The 20,809-nt window shown below is 39.0% G+C and overlaps 1 protein-coding gene across 2 annotated transcripts; it reads right to left on the bottom strand.

The window, feature by feature from the left end:
* Positions 1-137: 137 nt before the first annotated feature.
* On the bottom strand, positions 138-20,441 carry LOC119722721 (bcl-2 homologous antagonist/killer-like). 2 transcript variants are annotated; one of them, XM_038192990.1, is made up of 5 exons: positions 20,298-20,441; positions 6,419-6,785; positions 5,143-5,286; positions 4,010-4,187; positions 138-3,379 (listed from the first exon to the last, which is right to left on the bottom strand). In XM_038192990.1, exons 1-5 carry the CDS (start codon positions 20,320-20,322, stop codon positions 3,266-3,268), a joined length of 828 nt encoding a protein of 275 aa, XP_038048918.1. In that variant the 5' UTR covers positions 20,323-20,441; the 3' UTR covers positions 138-3,265. The 2 variants fall into 2 exon arrangements, with proteins under 2 accessions (XP_038048918.1, XP_038048917.1); XM_038192989.1 differs by lacking the exon at positions 20,298-20,441 and adding an exon at positions 10,089-10,501.
* Positions 20,442-20,809: the final 368 nt, after the last annotated feature.

Here is a 20,809-nt window from a genome sequence, read left to right as displayed (position 1 = left end):
ATTTGGGTCATTATTGTAGTTTACCTAAACCAAATAGTCCAAAAAGTCTGTTGATTTTGCTCGCTCAATAATTAATAATACATTCCCCTTTGAAAAACCCCCACACTACGTCCATAGAAAACACAAATTTGTTCAAATTTATCGTTTTCATTTGTACATTATCAAATTTATTGACATTTGGTGAAATCAAAGAGAGAAAAGAAAACAACCATAATATACACGTACAGTTTACAGAGATTATCACAAACTGAGAACAAAATAGCCTAGCTTCCATCCTTGCACCATTCATAGTGATACTCTTGGAATATCTGATTAAATAAAGATTTCTGATCAGCCAGGCTACCGTTCTGCAAGGCATCAAATGCTCCATACGCAATTCATATATGACAAGGAAATGTACACGTACAATGACGTTTCACTAGATTAGCCAAAAATAATTACAACTCAACAACCAGACAAACTTTGTTGACAAAATTTGGATGCATCAACAATACTTCAGTACCAAATGCAGCATCTGTTCAGTTTAGACAAAAGATAATTAATCTGTTCAAGTTTTAGTTGCCGTACAAAAAAAAATGCTCACTTCAATAAATTTCTGGACAGTACACCACGATACTTGTACCAATTTCCTCTTAATGATTTTAACACTAAATTCAATTCAAAGACTATTTTTTCGAAGGCTAATCAATAATTTGGGAGTTTGGGGTGCAAGGGTGGTACAAAAACAATCTTGGCGAGAAATGCGATCAAGAGAGGTCACAATTAGGTCCATTATAGTCAAGGTAGAGGCGTGTACACACACACAAATCAAAAGGTGTTGTTTATGGTACCATAATGTAAACATTTTATAGGAGCTTGACAATTTCTGGCTTTTCAAGCTCAGCTTGGGCCAAAATAATCTTCAACAGCACTGACTTTACTGTGCTTATATTATTGCGGCAACATAGTTTAAAGGTAACATACAACATTTGCAAACATTGAAAACGGTAACCACCACATTACAAGTATTATGAAATACATGCACTGTAAGTGAATAACAGTCTCGAGCATCTTGTGGAATCGTTTCGCCTGGTATACTGTAACTTTCAAGGAAAGTGGAATTTTGTGTCATTTTTTAACGATGGTTCGGCCCAGCCATCATTGGAATAAAAAAAACCTGTTTTCAAATACTGCCCCAATTGACTGAATTTAGTCAGTCCACATTTTTTTGCAATGGGTTATATATCCATGAACGGCACAAGCCACAGAGTCTGGTTCCCTGACTTGACAATTCCCAGACGTCTATAAATTGTTGCATTTCGTCTGAAGCATTGGGTCAGGGAACCAGACTATGTTTTATTTTTCTTCTTGATTTTCCGGCATTCATCAACACAAAACGTTAAACAGGTCAGTGGAACGATATTTGCTATAAAATACCAACCCCCGAAACGTCCATTTCTGAAAATTACAGCAAAAGCAAATGTTGTATATTAACTTTAATACGATGCAGCATACCATCAACAGTGCTTCAGTGATTCACTTGGTGGATGAGTTATACTGACATTTTTTATAAAATCTGACTCTTTAAGGAAAATTTCAATTTACCTAATGATACCGTTAACACATCAGACTCAAGTACTTTATAAACAATGGACTCAACAAACGGTCTGGATATTTCATTAAAACAGGAGTACTATAGATAACATGTACGTGTCTTTAGTGTAAATTAATTACAAAGTCAATTCGAAAGTGACACGTCCATCCCGTCATTTAAGGTATTATTATTATGAATGAGTATAATCACACACGTAAAATAAATACAGCATTAACTTAAGCAGCAGGCAGTTGGTGACAAAATATTTCAACACTGAATCCACATGCAAGAGATGTATAGGAGCGCATGGACTATATGTTGATAATATTCCGACCCTTAAATGGTTAAAGGTATTATTCGTTGCGATTTTAGCGAAATAAGACTAGACATCTGTGGCTCAACTGTGTATTGTTCATGTGCAATCTGATTTCACAGCAGGATTTATTAAATTTCTGACAAATGGAATTGTTTCTTTCAAATGTCGTGTCTGACATTTTCTTTTTACGATGCCCCAAAAAATCAAGTTTTCAAAAAATGTTGAACTTGAATTTTGAAATAAAAAATCTGTTTTGCTTGGATCTTGTTTTTTTCTTGTTCATTTAAAAAGTTCTCCTGCCTTGTCGCAAAACCAGGTAAAAGAACAAGATAACCCAATTATTTTTACAGGTTCTGTACAGTTTTACATTTTGTATACACAACGTACGTAGGTCTTTCCTTTAAAAAAAAAAAATATGAACAAAATCAATCTATTATTCATGAACTTTTACTTTTCTGATTGCTGTCTGCACACAAAGTTGAGCCCAATGAAAAACTGGAAATCTACAAGTGTATATTCGGATCCGTTTCATTAATTTAAAAAAAAAATAGGATTGTGGATATGTTGCCATTTTTTCCACAAACGTTTACATTTTCCCCCACAATTCAACTGCAAAGAAACAGCATCCTTGAAAATTTGTATAGATATAGATAAGTTTAGATTTATAGTGTTAAAAAACCAATAGCATTGTAGATACCTTGCCATTTTTTTCCTACATTTACATTTTCCCCCTAAATTCAACTGCAAAAAAAAAACAGCGTTCTTGAAACTTGGTAGGGATAAGGACAAGTTTAGATTTATGCTGTAATGATATTGACATGAGTGCAGCAAGAAAAAGCCATCAGTCACGTGACAGCTTTTTGTCCAATCGTTGCATGGATCTCAGAGGCCGTGCTTTGTTATTATAATTTAGTAACAATGGATCCACGCAATACAAAGCCATTGCCCTCGGACTCCGCCTCCCTGCACAAAGGTCTATGAGGTTCAACTCACTTTGATATACGAGTTGGCCAAATTGAGTGTGCAGACAGCTATGTGGTAACTGTCGGTTTTTACATTATTCTGAAGTGTTGGAGACCCACTTCCTAATCTGGCTTTGAAGATGCTTGTAGTTTTTCACTATGTGAATCGGACTTCGCTTATCGCACTGTCGTGTTTCAGCCGTCATCAAACTCAAGCACAACCGAGTTTTCAATAACACGCAGCTGTCCATTGTTCTGTGCATTCACTGCTGGTACAGTCTTTTTTCTGTACAAATATTCCGTCAAAGGCGTTGAGCCAGTGGGGCAGAATTCTCCCAGAAGCCCCTTAGTACTTTCGCATGTGTTCATTGACGTCGATGGATGATGATAAAAGTCGTGGAGAGGAGGCAGGTTTCACCGACGTCCTAGCCAGTACATGAGGCCTGCTGTTGCTGCTGCTGCCACGCTGATTGCAAAAAATAACCTGAGGCTTTCTGAAGTCTCAAACTTGTAGCTGAGGGCAGCACGCTGTTGAAGAAAAAAAAGAAGAAAAAATATGGAGGGTACATTTTTTATCATACAATTTAAGCTCTGACAGGAGCTTCTACATGTCACTTGGTGGTCGGTCTGTCTGTCGATCTGTCTGTCCCGAAAATTGACCAAAAGTATGGTGTTCCATATGTGCCATAGGCTTCGCTTTTTTTGCCAGAGCTTATGTGCACTCGCACTTGTTATTTCCTGAAAAGCTTGTTATTACAAGTCTGAATAAAGACTCAAAATGGAGGATTATTGTGGACAGCCAATTAAAGTTGGGTACCAGGTAGCGCGTAGATTGTCAGGTTGACCTCACATAGAGGTCAACCTATTAACATTTACCCATGTACCAATAGGGTACTGCGTTAAGCATTTCGCAGCGTTTCGCAGCGTTTCGCGTGAGTACGCAGAAAAAGTAATGGAAGGTGAGAATAACCTTAACTATAGATGACTGCAGTATTGAAAAAAAGAAGGGATAAAAAGATGCAAAAACTATTACTAGACTCCTTCATATTGTCCCAACTTTTAAAATAGATATCATTTGATTGGCCGAGTCGCCCTTGAATCTATTTTTGTATCCAATCACAAATAGCTTACTTAGCAAACAAACAAAAGATTACTTACCCATCCACCTTGCTCCGATATCCAATGCGCAATCTTCTCGGTACAAATGAACTTGACGATGCTGTTGATGATCTTGCTGATGAACTCGCCAATGCCAGCCTTGACGCTCAGTGCCACCTGGTAGCCGAAAGACAATAGGGCCGCTATTCTCCCCCAGTTGATGCCTTGGGTGAATAGTCTAAAAGTTTAAATAAATGAAATATAAAAATATAAACAAAGGGTATTAGTTATGCATGACATACAGTAACTACAATATTCTAACTCCATATAGTACAAAACGTCTCTATTGTGGCCAGGCAGTGTCTGATATTCTGGCAAGATCTCTCAAACTTAAAAGGAACTACTGGGACCCTACATTATGAGGCCATTTTTTATTGACACTCTGTGGTTTGATGTGCCCACTTTCAAGTTTAGATTCAATGGCGAATGGTACTTCACACAATCGTGTGAGGGGAATATGGTTAATTAACTGTCAATTTCTTCAGCCCCAAAACCATTTATATTTCTGATGGCCTGGGTTTGATTCCCAGAATTACAAAAAAACCTCAAAATACCGTAAGTTAAAACGTACTTGAAATGGGGCAGAAGTATTTGGTCCGAGTTGGTTTGGGTCCGAGTTGGTCAGAGTCCGAGTTGGTCTGGGTCCGAGTTGGTCTGAGTCAGAGATGGTCTGGGTCCGAGTTGGTCAGGGTACGAGTTGGTTTGGGTCCCAGTTGGTCTTGGGCCAAATCGGTCTGGGTACGAGTTGGTTTAGGTCCAGGTTGGTCTGGGTACGAGTTGGCTTGGGTCCGAGTTGTTTTGGGTGCGAGTTGACTCGAAACCCTTTAACATCTCCAAAGGGAACCCTGGGCTGCCCTTGGCAATAAGAATGCTACACTGATTGCACTAGAAAATAAACAATAATAAACAAATAAACAACTACGCAAAGCCTAGACCTCAGCAAGTTAAGAACATGAGAAACACCAAACAGCCAGTGATTCACAACTGATTTGCTAGTCCCTTCTTTTTATCTACAAGACTTATTAAGTTTTCAAGATTGAAGTCTGGAATTATAAAGGTTAAATTCCCCTTCACTGTGGTTTGTAAACAATGTCAATTTTTGGTCAGAAGTTTTGCCTGAATTTGCTTTTTACCTTCTAGCAACCCCGGCAAACGCCTCGTAGGCCGTGGCGGGCGTGATGCGGAGCTGGCTTATCATCTCGCTAAATTCGCACTGGTACTGGGAGTTGATCTGGTCGCCGATTTCCGCCAGCCGTCGTCCGACCTGTGACGTGGGGCTGTTGGTGAAACCCAAAAAAATTATCAAGATTAATCCAAAATTAAAAGGCATCAATAGGATTTTCCCAAACTTTCTACAATTAACCACATAGCAGGAAAACATGGGAATATTCGGTTTTTATTTTTTAAATCTTTTTTTTTAACTCTCTACTCCATGGGCGTCAATCGGTGGGGGGTGGGGGGGGGACCCATGTCTTTTGAAAGTGGTGGGGATATCATATCATTCCCCCCCCCCTCTTTTTTGTCCCCGAATAATAAATTGTAGCCAATTTTTGATTCTATAGCTCAAAATAGCTGATTCCATGACTCCAAACTCGACTATGATGTTTAAATGTTGATCTTTTGCTTACAAAAAAAAGGTTAAAGTGGTCAGAAATTTGCCCCAGATCGTACCACAAAGCGTCTGTTTAGGTGCCCTTAAGCAGGTTCCGAACCCCACGCCATACATGTAGGTATTGCTGATGTCCCCTAATGAGGCGCGGCCCCTAATGTGGCGCACTAAGATTCTTTTGCCTCTAGGCCTTGCTAGAGCAAAAGTTGCACCTGAAATTTCACAGTAAGCGAAATTTCATCAAGCTCTTAACATTCCCGTTCATACATCTTACATTTACCTGCCTGTTACAAAATTAGCAGAGAAATTATATTTTGGCGTGATTTTCGGATTTGTACACAATGAAACTCAATGCGCCCAATTAAAACAAGAAAAAAAATTTCCGACAACCTTGTACTTGGGTATATGAGTGGAGACAAGAAAGGTTTTATCAAAATTTGTCAACAAAACATTCTTAAATGTTAACTTGAGATTTTTCTGAGATTTGTTCAAAATGCGCCATGTTAGGGAACACTCTGCCGATTTTGTGCCCAATTTCTGGACACCACCGTTTTTGATTTTAACCAAATTTCATGACACTGAAATTGTTCACAAAGGCTCAACAGCAAGCACTATTAGGGTAAAATCACCAGTATTTAACTGAGTGAATCTGAAGTTCGTCAAAAAAAAGGGATGGCAACACTACATGAGGAAAGTCGAGGGAAACGTTAGGGAACACCACTATATAAAGAGGACAGTAGGCTGGTACTTTTGGGAACACCAAAAAAGTATTCGGTCTCAAAAGTAAAAAGGCCACTCACCTGAGGGGATTTGCTGTGAAGCACCGGAACTCTGGTATCCTTGGCGTGGCAATGGACAACTCGCTCTCCTCCGACTGCATATCAGTCTGGTATCTGATATACATGTAGTTTCTCACTATTGACTCCGTCTGCTCGACGACATTCTCCTCGTTGTCGGGGGACAGTCTCTCTGTTTGCGTGGTCGTGGGCTGGTAGGTGGCCATGATTTGCGGGTTGACGGTTCGGCTGAGTCTCCGCTGGGCTAGATTGGCTGTGGGGGTGTCATTCAGCCTCATGCAGGAGGCGGCGTGGGACGGCACTTCGTGGGGTTGCGGCTGATGCTGCTGCTGTGGATTCCGCTGCTGTCTTGTCTCGTCCTCCTCGTTTTCTATAATAAAACGATGAATTAGGAACACTCTGATGAGTTCAATAGGCAAGATAGGTACAGCCATCTTCACAGTGGCGCAAAAGTTGCGTTAGTTTCAATCAGTGTGATATGGTTGCACGCAAAACCAGTTCACTGTTTAAATCAAGCAGGGTAACACAGAAACAGTTGACGACAGCACAGCTGGCCTGAATGACAATGTGATCTCAATTACTCAATGGCTGTTGGTGATGCGCTAGTCCAATTGTCAAATGCTACAGTCAGATATGTCTTGCAGCGTGTTTGTGCAACACTTACACGCACAATAGTCTACGTAATGAGCTGGGCAGAATTGATCCGATCTGGACAGCACTGACAAGAGTTATCATCTAACTGGAATCAGATTTGGCTCGTCACTTAAATAGGCTTGGCGGCGTTAACGAGTTCATCCGGAATGTCAAACGTTCAGGGACACCTGTTACTGGCACAGATGGCCGTGCAATATAGCGGTCAGCGTTATCCCCTACTTAATGAGCATGCTCAGAAGAATGAGCATACATGTCCATGTACACCCCAAGCGCATCCGGCCCAACCCGTACTGGCCGGGTTAAGGACTCGCGCTCGGACAAAACATTGATTGCAATCTCACATGAAGAGCTGTGTCCTTGCCATGCACACGGGGAGTGCCGAGATTCAATTTGCAAACCACACATGTTTGGATGTCACGGCGCTAATGAGATAAAGATTGGAATAAATTGATCGCATCGGGCCATGCAATAGGCCGGGGGGCATGTACAGTTCATGCACGCTGGGGCCTGGACACAAACAAGGTTCCGACATAATCAAAACAAAGAAGACAGTGATTATCAAGCCTTCAGGGCCAAGGTTGCCTCATGACAGGAAGTTATCAACATTGTGTCATTTAATGAGATTCTGGACCCGCGAGGCTGCTTAGGAGTTACAGAAGATCAAGGTAATACTTTCATAAGTGTGACCAATCATAGCAAGGGAAAATTGAGCTGAACTTTTTCTGACACTTTCCAGTTTCGTCTATCAAAAAAATGTGTATTTGAAAGAGGTCAATGTTACTCATGATACTCAGTCAAGTTTCTTAAGTAAAATTTTTAATTGATACGAGTGCCACATAGAAATTTAATGAAGCTCCCTACTAGGAAAGTTCGAAGAATATGACAATCTTGTATACTTCTACAACCCCATACTTATTAATGTTTGTATTTTTTTTTAACTACCATTATATTTTTTTTTAATCCATATCTTTTTTAATCAATATCTTAAGTCAATAAAAAGTTTTACAAAGGTTTAGATATAAATCGGGCCACCATCATAAACTCTTAATTAATTGTATATTTTGCTAAAAAGTATAAATTCTCTAGATTTCATTTTGCATTATTTAAAAAAAAATAATATTCATAGTAATATGTACCAACTTTGTGATCAATGATGGTAGAATGGTTTCAGTGTTTCTTTATAACTCCTTCATTTTGTTACTGTCTCATAAAAAAATAGTTAAATATAAAAAGAAAAGTGAATAACTGAAAGTCAAATGGCCTAAAATAATGCGCTAACGATCTATCACAAAAATAAAATTATAAAAAAAAACTAAACCCATTATCCATGTTATCAGATAATGCTCAGTGCTAGATGGCCCCGAAAAAATGCAATTACGTGGATGTCCTAAAGCTATCTGTGAACTGACACATCAGAGAGTAAGCTAGATACACACAGTGACTGCAACGCAACGTCATCATACAATGTACAATGGAAGGATCTACATCTAATTATAAAAGATAATTGCAATGTGGCACGTTCGCTGAGCAGGCTACGCTTACAATGTTGTTGTTGGTTTTCCCCCTAAAGTGAGTTCATCCTGAGGACAAGGGGTTAGGTAGATGTCAAGAGGTGGACACCACAGATCTTGTGGCTCCCTGTAGGGGGCCATTGTCATTCTAATGAGGAATGAGTCATTGGAGGAGCGAACATTGGAGGTAAACAAGACGATGATGATGCTGGATTTGTGAGACGGAAACAGGAAGTGTTTGTGGTAGCCTCCCTTCTACAATGGAGGATAAAAGTACGGATGCAGAGCAAGATGCACAATGGGTTTCGGACTGTTTTCCCCGTCTTTAAAGGCAAAAGGAACCCGCTCCCTCTCAAAACAATTCCTCTTCGAAAGAAAACAGGCAAAATACCAAAGACAAGACAAGTACCAAATACCACAGAATACTACAGGAATACCACACTTGTATGGAAAGAAATGCATACTACAGGTTACCACTGAGTAGTATTTTGTAGCTTTAGGTGATGTTAGGGTGAACAAGGGAAGACGATGTCAATTTTCATACATGTTCTGTTAACTGTTTAACCAACCCAGACATTTACATGTAAATGTACATGTAATGTGAAGTTATACTTTGTTCCGTGGAATTTGGACCTACCCCTCCTGCTATCTGAACAGTCACAGACAGTCAAAAAAATTCAATCCTCTTCCCCTGCCATGGCTTTTACACAGGCTAGTCACCCAACAGTCAGATCCTATTTCAAGCAAGTCCTGTGACTAGTCCAATTCAGTCAACAGACAAAAACAGGCAAGTGGAAGGCACAGCTGGCTTATCAATCACCTACAGTCAAAGAATAGCTACATGTATGTCAAGTTAAACAAACAGTCACAGCCAGTCAATCCTGCTATGTATGTACCAGTAGGCTGGGAGCTCTTAACTGTTGAAAACAGCCACTTGATTGATTTTGGCTGAAATGACAACTTGGCACAGAATGTGTGTTTGCAAAGGAGGGTTAATTTAAAGAGTCACAGCCAGGGTTTAAAAAAGTTTATGAGCTGCAAGTTTTTAACTCTGAATGCAATGGAAAAATTCTTTCTTTTTTATTGGCAGATTTTGTTTTAATAGCCGAGTGATGAACAGACAAGTCTCATGTGTACACATAATATGTACATGTACATGTATGTAACTCTAGAACATGAAAGTGCACATTTTGTCATGATCCACGTTTTTACAATTTTAAAAACATTTCATACACGTACAGTACACCGGTTCTAGTACTAATACATGCACTGTATGCATGTACAACATGTACATTGTATCTTGCCATTTGACTTTGACAGTAAGACAAAATCTAATCAATAACAATCAATACGCACTCTTGTGACACACCACCATACAAAATTTATAATGCGCAACGTGCTACAGTACGTCGTGTACTGGTGACTGGACATGTACTTTTGATTAGTCACGTTTTATCAGGACGGAGCAATGTTCAATCTGCCACAGTCAGGGATGCCCCACTACTTACCTTGGTTTATCCTCAGCGTGGGATGGAGGCTGACAGGCGACGTACACGTGCACACGCACTGTGCACTGATAGACGGTGAAAAATGACCCATCGTTTCTGAGTTCAGGGTTTGCCTAAGGCACAGGTAAGTACGTTCCTTCAGATACAACGTGGCACTCGACAGTTTTTTCTCCGAATTTGTATTTCCACCGACTTCAGATCTTCCGTTTAGAAACCACACAAAAAAGTTTGATGCAGGACTGACTGTGTTGTGTTAGATGCACGTGGACAGAATAAACGACTTCAGCAAGTCGAGTTCAAAATCAAGGTCAGTGAACAAGCACAATGGTGTCTGGAGGTGAACTGGAGAAAACTCTGGTGACCGCAATAAATAGAAGCTTGTAGAAGTTGGTTTGTGCACAGAGCAGCAACTCTGAATATGTACATTGTAATGTACACATACAATGTTATGTGCAACACTTGCAAAAGCAGGCTTTTTGTGTTCAGTTTAGTAAAACACAAGTTAAAATGTAAGCAGCTTGGTGGCTCAACCAGTAGAAAAGGATCTAGGCAGATATCTTCCGAACACCGCGTACACCCGCTGCTCAAAACTCTTTGGTCCGAATCGTTTGGTGTCAAATTAAGTACTGTACCACAAAAGTTGTCAACAACCCACTATATACAAAGACAGTCAACTGCATGGCACGTGCGGGGCCAAAGTCATGGCTATTATTAACTCCACCCAGTCTGTGTGTGTGTGTGTGCTTTTGTGACTAACGTTGCACGCATGCAGTCAAGGAACAAAGGAACTGGGCAGTTATTTTAGGGTGCCGACTCACCTTGTTGTTGCACAGGAGACCAAAATGCGGGACTTTTGAATAATGTATGAAGGAGATGAACAATGCATTTGAGTCACTAGTCTAGCTAATTTGTTTGGGTAATAGTGTGGACGGAAAACCCGGCCATAACAAATGAAGAGTGTTTACAACGTTGACCACATGTGTGTGTGTGTGATTCATGCAAATTACTGTTCAGGAGGTGAATCCCCATATGGTGTTATTTGTCTGGAGTGAATCATTAAAAAAAAAAGCAACAGCTTTAAGGTCGGACACAGTGGTTGAAAATTCTCCCTGCAGAAAAAAGTGTTATTATACATGTACCTGTTTATGACTCTTCGATTTTTCTGTGCCCTATTACAGTTTTCATCTGAATCTACTGACAGTATTAAATGTGCTATTCCAAGGTTATGAAAGGCAGTGTAATGTCCCTAGCAGAGCCAATTAACCATGGTATCTAATTTTATAAATATTTAGCAAAAAATGATCCAAAACTCAAATCTGTAATCTTCTTGACCATTACTAGGTAATGGATGAAAAAGATTAGGAAAATACAAATTCAGGTTTATTCACTGAGCTTGTTACGTAATGCTGGAATTACCCAAATGAATGTGAAGCCTGCTCTGTCCAACAAGTGCCAACCCAAATTAAACTTCTTCTTTTTTCTTCTTTAATAACAAAATCAGAATATACCAGTACACATAGTCAGAAATTTGTCCTATTAGGCATGGATTATAAGGTGAAGAGTCAAATTTATGCACAATGTAAGGGAAGAATGCGAAATTAACCCTAACCGCCCTGAATCCGTCAAAATCCTCCTTGCCAAAGTGGAGGAATTTAGAGGATTGAGGTTACATGGCAAAAGTGCGTTACGGACTTTGTGTTGTTTTTGCCCAGCCATGCACTTAATGTAGGCCTGGATTATGCTTGAAATCATCCATGCTGCTCCAGGATGTCACTGGCCAAGCATCGACATATTGACAGTCACTGCTGCAGAATTTTGCAGGATTTTGGCTGAGGCAGTGGCCACCCCTCCACGGAGCATTTTCAAGAAATAATGGAGGAATTTGCAGGATCGAGGCTATATGCTATTTTCCCATGAGGCCAATTGGAGGATTTTGCAGGATTGAGGCTACATCCTAGCAAAAAGGCCCAGGGAGTTAACTCTGAGATTCAACCTCGAGAAACTTCGTAAAACCTGCAGTTAAACCTCAATCAAGTTACCGGTATTATCTGTTTAGTTTTGCATTTCCCCCAACTTGATAATACAACAAACAATTCCGAACTTACCAACAACAGGTAAAAATTACTTCCCGATGTTTGAGTGGAAACTTTATGTAAAAATTAAGCAAGTCATATGCAGCTGCTCACCAATAAACTGAAAGTTACCACCATCTCTTGTACATTTCCTAGTACTGACACTCACTCACGCGCGACACAAACGTACCGGCAAACGGCACAGTTCCGGCAAATACCAGGCAGTGAACAATTAGTTTTTCAAACGGGTATTCCCCCGCTTTGCATAATTTCCTCAGTGCTAAAACCACCAGGTCATCTATTGCCACTGAAAATGAAACTAAACACGTGGCTTTTTTCGGACATGCTAGTGACATATTCACATCCCGTGTGGGAAGTCTGAAATTTCAAAACAGGAAACGCATGTACATGTACACAAACTCTAGAAGCTTCTAATAAATTACTGGTTTGTTCTGCATTTACTCTCTATTAATGTCGATGACCACAGCAAATGACAGAAATAACTTTAATTGCTTTGTTTAAAATTGCACATCACGACACTACCTGCAACTGTCAAAAGTGTACAGTACCATATATGGTAATACAAGTAACAATCACATGCTTCTGAAAAAAAAAATTCCCCATTTAGGACATGAATTCCAAAATTAAAAAAGAATACGAAAAGATATTCTATACTGACAGTGACCACACTACAGCCTGTCTCAAAAAAATGGTATAATCAGAAAAAAAAAATTGGTTAAGTATGAAATTTCAAAATTAAGTCATTCTTACTTGACATAATATTAAAGAACAAAGACTGGGCTTTCCAATAGTGTTTGTTTGATCTTATTTGCTTTTGTCAATTCAGAGATATAATCAATTTAGTGCGATACACCAAAATCAATTTTGTGCCACTTTTATGCACGGGCAGAGTTGTTTCGAGCACTGTGCCATGCTGTCTTGAAGCTCACAAAAGATGGCAACCAGAAAGTGGCACAAACTCGATTTTTGTGTTCCGCAGTAAACTGGAGTTATCTCTGGATTGACAAAAGCAAATGAGATGAAACAAAAAGTATTGGAAAGCCTGGTCTTTTTTCTTTAATGTGATGCTCAAAACGACTTATTTATGTTGGGATTTAATATTGAAAAAAAAAAAATCGTTTTCGATTGTACCATTTTTTTTTTAGACAGGCTGTATACAGGTATATGAGTTCCCAACAAATGTTGATTAAATTAAGGATGCACATGTATTTCCTTATCACCTGAGATGCAATGTCTGTGTATGGAAAAACCCATTCTTTGTTTTGGGGTGTTTTTTTTATGTCTTTGCCAAAAACTCGGAAAGGGGAGGGGCCGGGGTGAGGGAGGAGGCGGCATGAAGCAAATAAGGCATTCATGAACACTGACAAGCAGTGAAGAAAATTTTACAAGTAAAGTGTCACAGTAAAAGTAAAATTACATGATTGTCCATCCATTACTCATGAAACAAGAAAAAGGTGGTATTCTTTTTTTAATTCTGTAAACCAAAGTTTACATGTACTGTAAATGGACTTTTCCCTTTACATGTACATATCATTATCAGTCATACAGAGGTCACTAGATCTTATCCATATTGCGACACTTTTTTTTCTGGAAAGGGGGGGATCCCCTCGGGGTTTTGGGTGGTAGCTGTTCAAGTTTTAAGAAACAAAATTCAGGAATTTTTCAAAAGATCTAAATAGTCCCACTATGTGGTAAATCATAACTTTGCAAAGCAGTTGTGCTTTATGTGCGTACATGTTTAATAATAGGTTCATTGTGTGACCATCCAAGCATGATCAAAATGTGGACTGTCACTGTGCTAAAAAAAATACAAGAAAATAAACAGGGGAATCCCCAAAACTGGGTTGAAAAAATCATCAAAGGTTTTTACGTGTGAACACGTCAATGCGCCATAGAATTTGGGCCATCTTTCATTCACTGAAATTGCATGATGTATACATACTGTACAGTGACTGGCAATATATTGGTGGACAAATATTTTTTCCAAAATCAAATTTCTCACTTATGAAATCTGATACATGTATGACATCTGATACGTGAAGTGGAATGGGATTTCCCATTTTCATTGGACAAGTCGATGCACGCCTTTGAAACAAAAGTTGGCATGTACATGTACATGTACATGCACTGGTATTTGTACAACATATACCGGTACATACAAGTGCATGTACATGTATCTTACATGTACAATGTACTTTGCCTAACACACTTGTATCTGTTCGGCAAAATAACATTTGATGTACATGTATGTACTGTGCATTCATGTACATTTGTACATGTACATGTACCCGGTACATGCACATGTATGTACCATACAGACATAAATGTTTGAATTTTAACAATTGCAAAATAAACCATTAGGTCATTATATTTCAACTAAATTCAAGGCTTAAAAATTAGATGTACATTGTATATGGGTTGTTCCCTCTGTTAGGTTACACAGGTACTTGTGTGGAAAACACCTTGAAAAAGGGGGATTTCTTCTTAAAGATCAGGTACAAACACGTAAATATTACACAATGTAGCATTCGGGAGGGGTTTGTTAATTGTTACAAAAAAGGAGCAACAAAATTGGAAATCTGCCAAGATTTTAATTTCACATGAAAACAATGGGGCATTCTTCTTATTGATCTACATGTACTTTGCCATGATCCAGGTGGAGCACAACAATGTCTTGGCCAAAAGCCAAAATACAATGTGTATACAAGTGACAGTCCATAGCCATGTGGCAACATCAGTAAAGCTACAATGGGAATTTCCCCCAAATATAAAAATATAGAGTCCCGAATTTGCATGAACCATTCCTCCATGCATGAACATACACATCCCATCTTTAAAGGGAAACTACAACATTTGCAAACATCAAAAATAAAACTACCAAATCATTTTGAAATACCTTGCTGGACTGTTAGTGAATGACAGTGTAAAGCATCCTGTAAAATCATGGCACCTGGTATACTGCCATTTTCAAGAAAAGTGGTATTTTTTTCCAATGTCCAACGCTGGTCAGCCGACCAGCGTTGGAAAACACTGGCTTTTTTTCTAATACTGGCCCCAATTGACCATCGCACTTGTTTGCAATCGATTACACACCTATTCAACGGGTACAAGCCAGCTAGACTGGTTCCCTGACCTTACAATTCCCCATTGTATGTAAACTGCTCTGTTTCTTCTTATATGGAGTCAGGGAACCAGACTACAGGAAAATGATTGTTTTTCTTGGTTTTTATAGCATTTTCGAACCCAAAACCTCAAAAACATTGCACACTTGTTGCTGGTAGTGGTACCACCTGATCCATCAACTACCTTGTACCCTGTATGTGATTTTGAAATAAATACCCTCTTTTGAAATTGATGGCGTCAAGGGGCAGCTGCCTCCAAATGCACACTGGACAAGTTCATACATGTACATGTTTTGGGGTTTTTTTTTAAACAAATGTTGGCTGGCATCTTATGGTTTTTATGTGATACAGGCAACACTAACCAAAAGCCAAATCACTGGTTGGGGGGGGGGGGGGGCTGGCTCACGAAAGATCCCTTGAAGTTAAGTGACTAGAGTTTAAAACAAAAAAAAGGGGCCAATAACTGTTAGTACCCTGTACTGTATGGCAATAAATTATTTTATCGATTACTACGCCTAACAAAAAAACGACATGGGCAAAAATTTAAATACCTTGCATTTGAACTGATCTAATATTGAGTACTGTTTGAGAAATTTCTTTTTGAGTGTCCTTACATCATAAGGGTGATATAATGCGTTAATGCATGCAATGGGGAAAAAACGGGAATTTGGAAAAGACAGTCCAACTTTATCAGCATACTATTTTTCTTTGGGTTGTTCCCTCTGTTACTGTGTTAGGTTACACAGGTACTTGTGTGGAAAACACCTTGAAAAAGGGGGCATTTCTTCTTAAAGAATTGCATTATCAGATCAGGTACAAACACGTAAATATCACACAATGTAGCATTTGGGAGGGGTTTGTTTATTGTTACAAAACAGGAGCAAAAACAATTGGACATTTGCCAAGATATCAACCTCAGATGTGAACAACGGAGCATTCTTTTTAGGGATTCACTCTGCAGTGATCCTGGTGGTACAAAACAAATGTCTTGGCCACAAGCCAAAATGGAAGCGACAGTCCCAAGCTGTGTGGCATTATCAGTAAAGATTTACAAATTTAGGGAGTTCCCCCAAATATAAAGCCCCTCATGTCCATTACCTTAAAGGGGCACTACATGTAGGTCCTGAAATCACCGAAGACTTCATGTTTTGCACTTTTTTACTTATCCTATTTCAAACATCTGGTTGAAAGGAAACCAACCTAATGTCTTACTGTTCCCATGAAAAGACGGAAAAAAAACTAGTTGTTTACAACAGACATGACGGAGTACGAATGTTTTTCCTGTCGTTTCATACAATGTATGATTATTGTACATTGTGTGTGTCTAGTATTTAACACACGTACGTACCCAGCACCGTGCTTGCGAACAGCGCTGACCAATCACCAATGCACAAAATGTGGTTTCTTACACATCCGCTAAAGGCGAAATCACAACTAGCACCCAAGCAGCTCGACTTTTGAGGTCGCAAAAGTGCCCGAAAGACGTTGTCGCACCCATATTACAGGAACAGCACAAAAAAGCCCAGTTTTTAAAGGATAATTTTAAATATTCTTTCCGATTAACATCATTTCATTCAAAGCACGTTTCGTAGCCCAATTGGGCTGCTCTAGGACGCAGTGTCCCTTTAATTAAACATCCCAGCTTAAATTGGACAGTGACATGATGATTTCAATTTTTTTTGGGGGGGGGGGGGTTTCAAACATTGCACACTTGTTGCTGGTACCACCTGGTACATAAACTACCCCGAACCCTGTTTCATTTTTTGTGATTTTGAAATGCATACGCGCAGTTCCTCTTTTGAAACCCATGGCGTTGAGGGGCAGCTGTCCCCAAATGCACACTGGACAAGTTCATACGTTTTTTTTCTTAACAAATGTTGGCTGGCATCTGGTTTTTATGTGATACAGGCAACACTAAAACATTTTTACAAAATGTGTCATGGTCTGCAAAAACTACATTGTAATCAAAGAAAAACACTAAATTCCCCTGGGCCGAAAATTAAAACACAATCAATTTGTTCATGATACTTTACCCCTAACCCCCTTTTTTTTTTAAACGTAAATCATCCACAGTTACACGTATGACTATGAACATGTACATGCACGGTACATGCACGATATACCGGTAAATTGTGCTTTGGTCGACTCTGCGCTGTTATTCTTTAATCCTAACCACCCCAACTCCATCAAAATCCATCCCCCATTTTGGTGGATTTTGGGGGACTTGGTCCAGAAGGCCTGGCGTGACTAAATATTGATGGAGTATGACAGACTTGGGCCTAATGGCCTAAAGCAGTGCTAGGGGTATCCAATTGATTTTGCCTAGCTTCCTGTAATGCTATTGTGATAAAAGCCATGTTTAGCAAGTCTATGAATGTCAACCAGTGCGTCAGTGGTGGATTCCATTATGTCATGTACAGTTTTGTATTAAACGCACAGTGATTGATGGATTTTGATGGACTTGGTCCGGTTCCTAGTAAAAGACGCTAGGGAGTTAGGATTAAAGCCACATCACTAATGAGGGGGGGGGGGGTGGCTCACGAAAGATCCCTTGAAGTTAAGTCACTAAAGTTTAAAACAAGAAAAGGGGCCAATAAAAGAAATTTCTGTTAGTACATGTACGGCAATAATTTATTTTATCGACAACCTCGCCTAAAAATTTAAATACCTTGCATTTGAAATGTCCTAATATTGGGTACTATTTGAGAAATCTTTTTTAGTGTCCTTACATCATTAGGATGATATGCTACTAAATAATCAATCAAAAGATATTCAAAACCAACTTTTCAATTTCTTTTGTGACACAGGCTAAAGAATCCCCTAATTTGCTATGTGGTCTCTGATTGTAAACGTAAAGTCTGCATTAACTTGCTAGTGGTGGTGTTCTTGGTATATGAATAATCTGCCCATGTAACTTATCGGAGAGTTCCTACCCATTTTGTCAACATTACAGCTCTCAAGTGTTTTTTATAAAGGCCGAATGATAATTGAATCCTTCAAATTCCAATCATTGTGGAGGGCATTGCATGTGACACCTCACCCGTCACTTTTTGTTGGCATGACTGTGAGCTGATGATCTGGTGAAATCGAATAACCATTTTAGAGTTTGACAAAATAACTGGATATCGGGATTTTGAAATCTCCAGTTGCTCCCACCACTACATTGTACTTAAACCTGTGCATGTGATACCAGAACCTGTTTCTTAAAATGGATTTTGAAGAAATTGGAAAACAATTTTGACCCTAAAGGTACATCCAGCCCAGAGTTACACATGTGTCCAAACAATCCTCAGGAGTTCCAGTGAGTAAAGGGGAAAACCCCAATAAAATTTAATAATAAAAAAAAATCTGCAGAAAAGATTCCAGAGGAAATAACGAGAATAATGCAACGGTTCAGAGCATCTGGCACTAGTAATTTATAACAGCATCCGCTTAAAAGTGCAAGTGTACGTACGCTTGACTGACAACGCACAATAACAGAGTCCAAAAAAAGTGTGCATGTATGCATGGACTTGCCTGACGCATTCCAAAAATCCTCAAATTTAGTCACACTTTAATTTGAGACTGTATTGCTAAAGCAGGAAATTGTAAAATGATGCATGCAAATACATGTTCGAACTTGTACACGTGTACAAATGTGTAAATTGCACAAGTACGGTACGTACATTTGTACAGTATTATTATTACATAATGCATATATTTAACCAATTATACGGAAAATACATTGCGCATAAATAAAAGGCCTAAAAGGGGACACCTGTACTCGTGCATGTACAAATTCTGAGCATCTCTAGCTCCTAGTGATGATGTCATCACTCAGATGCAGTGACATCATCCTCGTAATAGCCAATCAGATGACACCTAACACGTTTCTGATTTTCATGTTGTAGGTGTAACCTTGTTTGCAGTCCACTAGTGCAATGAAGACGTAATTGTTGCTCACGCCTGAAAGTCATTTTGCAATTATAAAAAAATTGTCGGAATTAGGTGATGATGTGTCTGATTGCTCATGGGAAATCCCTCAAGAAATTACAGATGTTCATTAAGAACTCTAAATAAATGAATAATTACATACATGTATGTTTCCCCTAGGTTTTCAATTTTATGTACATGTACAGGTATGTGTGACATAGAAACCTACACCCTGTAGTGTAGGGCCCTGTTCCCCATAAGAGAACAAAATCCACTTTTAGTTTACCAAATAGTTGGCGACATTATTCACATTAAGAGCATCAAATTTTTGAGGGAAATTTGGGGGTAAAATGACGATGACGACGACAAAATACAACACAAAAACAAAGATAGCGATCACCGGGATGTACCATGAACACGCAACACCATGCTGAATCGCACGGCACCAACCGTAAACCTTGTACAAATATCACAATTTCCACCCCAAGAAACTGTTCAAAATTACAAAAAGGTGTCATTACAATTGAGAGAAGTCTGCTTTAGGTTGAAAAGGTCATTTTTGAATTATAAAAAAAAAAAAACTCTTGACTATAATTTGATCAAAATTAAAGAGGGGCCCTAAACTACACAATTGCCAATATTTTATATCTTACTTGTAAATTGCTCAGGTAAAGCACTTTTTTTTTTGTCAACCCAACAACTTGTCCTTCAGGTTTATTTTGTTATTTATGTGTACATACATGTACATGTACACGTACAAAACAGTATGATGTTCTGCATAAAAGTGAGTTTTCAGCTTTTGAACAATAGTTTGCAGAATTCCAAAAAAGAGTGGATTTCCAGTATTCAAAGGAAAAATGTTTTGTTACATGTACATGTATACGTAAGGTATGTGCCTACAATGTTAACAGAAAATTCAATTGCCTTGGTCAATTATAAAAACAGGATCAAATTTCTCAACAGAATGCACGTAAAAGACAGACAGCATGTGTACGTCGAAGACACAAGTTTGTGGTTCTTAAACTTTCAAAGCACAGTGTATTTAGATGGTGAATGCCTTTCTGTGTCAATCATTGCCTTACCACAGGTTTCAGCGTAGTCTTCCATAATCCGACCGCAAGCCTTCCTGGCTAAAAACAAACCATCTCAGTCAATGCGGTGAGCAAAGCTTCAAATCTGCCTTCACAACTTGTTTTGCTCCCAACAACATTTTTCCACAATGTGATGGCAACAACTTGAGACAGGGCAAGCTCAATGCCTAGGCCAATGGGACAAGTCTAGACACGTCGGCCCATAACAGGCCCTTGGAAGGGACAGCGGGGTGGGTGGAGTGGGGGTGCACCGTTGAATTTCAGAACAAAAGGCATCATTTGCATGCGCATGTGTGGGACAGCACATTGTTCTCAGGATTTTAAAGGGTTGGTTGTATAATTTAGTAGAATACATGCTTCAATTAAGCACATGCACATTTGATCAAAATTCTGCCTTCAAATGTTTGTATTGATATTTATCAGAGCACTTTCACCATAAATGTTAATTTTTTTTTATCAATACATGTACATGTAGTTCAATTACATGCGTAGATGAACTGTAT

This window comes from Patiria miniata, unplaced genomic scaffold, assembly GCF_015706575.1.
Source record: "Patiria miniata isolate m_02_andy unplaced genomic scaffold, ASM1570657v1 HiC_scaffold_16, whole genome shotgun sequence".
Lineage (NCBI taxonomy): Eukaryota > Metazoa > Echinodermata > Asteroidea > Valvatida > Asterinidae > Patiria > Patiria miniata.
This window is presented reverse-complemented; position numbering and strand designations above follow the sequence as displayed.

Excerpts from the sequence above, each read along its gene's own strand:
- LOC119722721 (XM_038192989.1), bottom strand. The coding sequence starts at position 10,179 with ATGGGTCATTTTTCACCGTCTATCAGTGCACAGTGCGTGTGCACGTGT. Across the intron at positions 5,287-6,418 it reads TTCACAGCAAATCCCCTCAG|CCCCACGTCACAGGTCGGAC; the intron begins GTGAGTGGCCTT and ends TTTCACCAACAG. Across the intron at positions 4,188-5,142 it reads TTTGCCGGGGTTGCTAGAAG|ACTATTCACCCAAGGCATCA; the intron begins GTAAAAAGCAAA and ends TTAAACTTTTAG.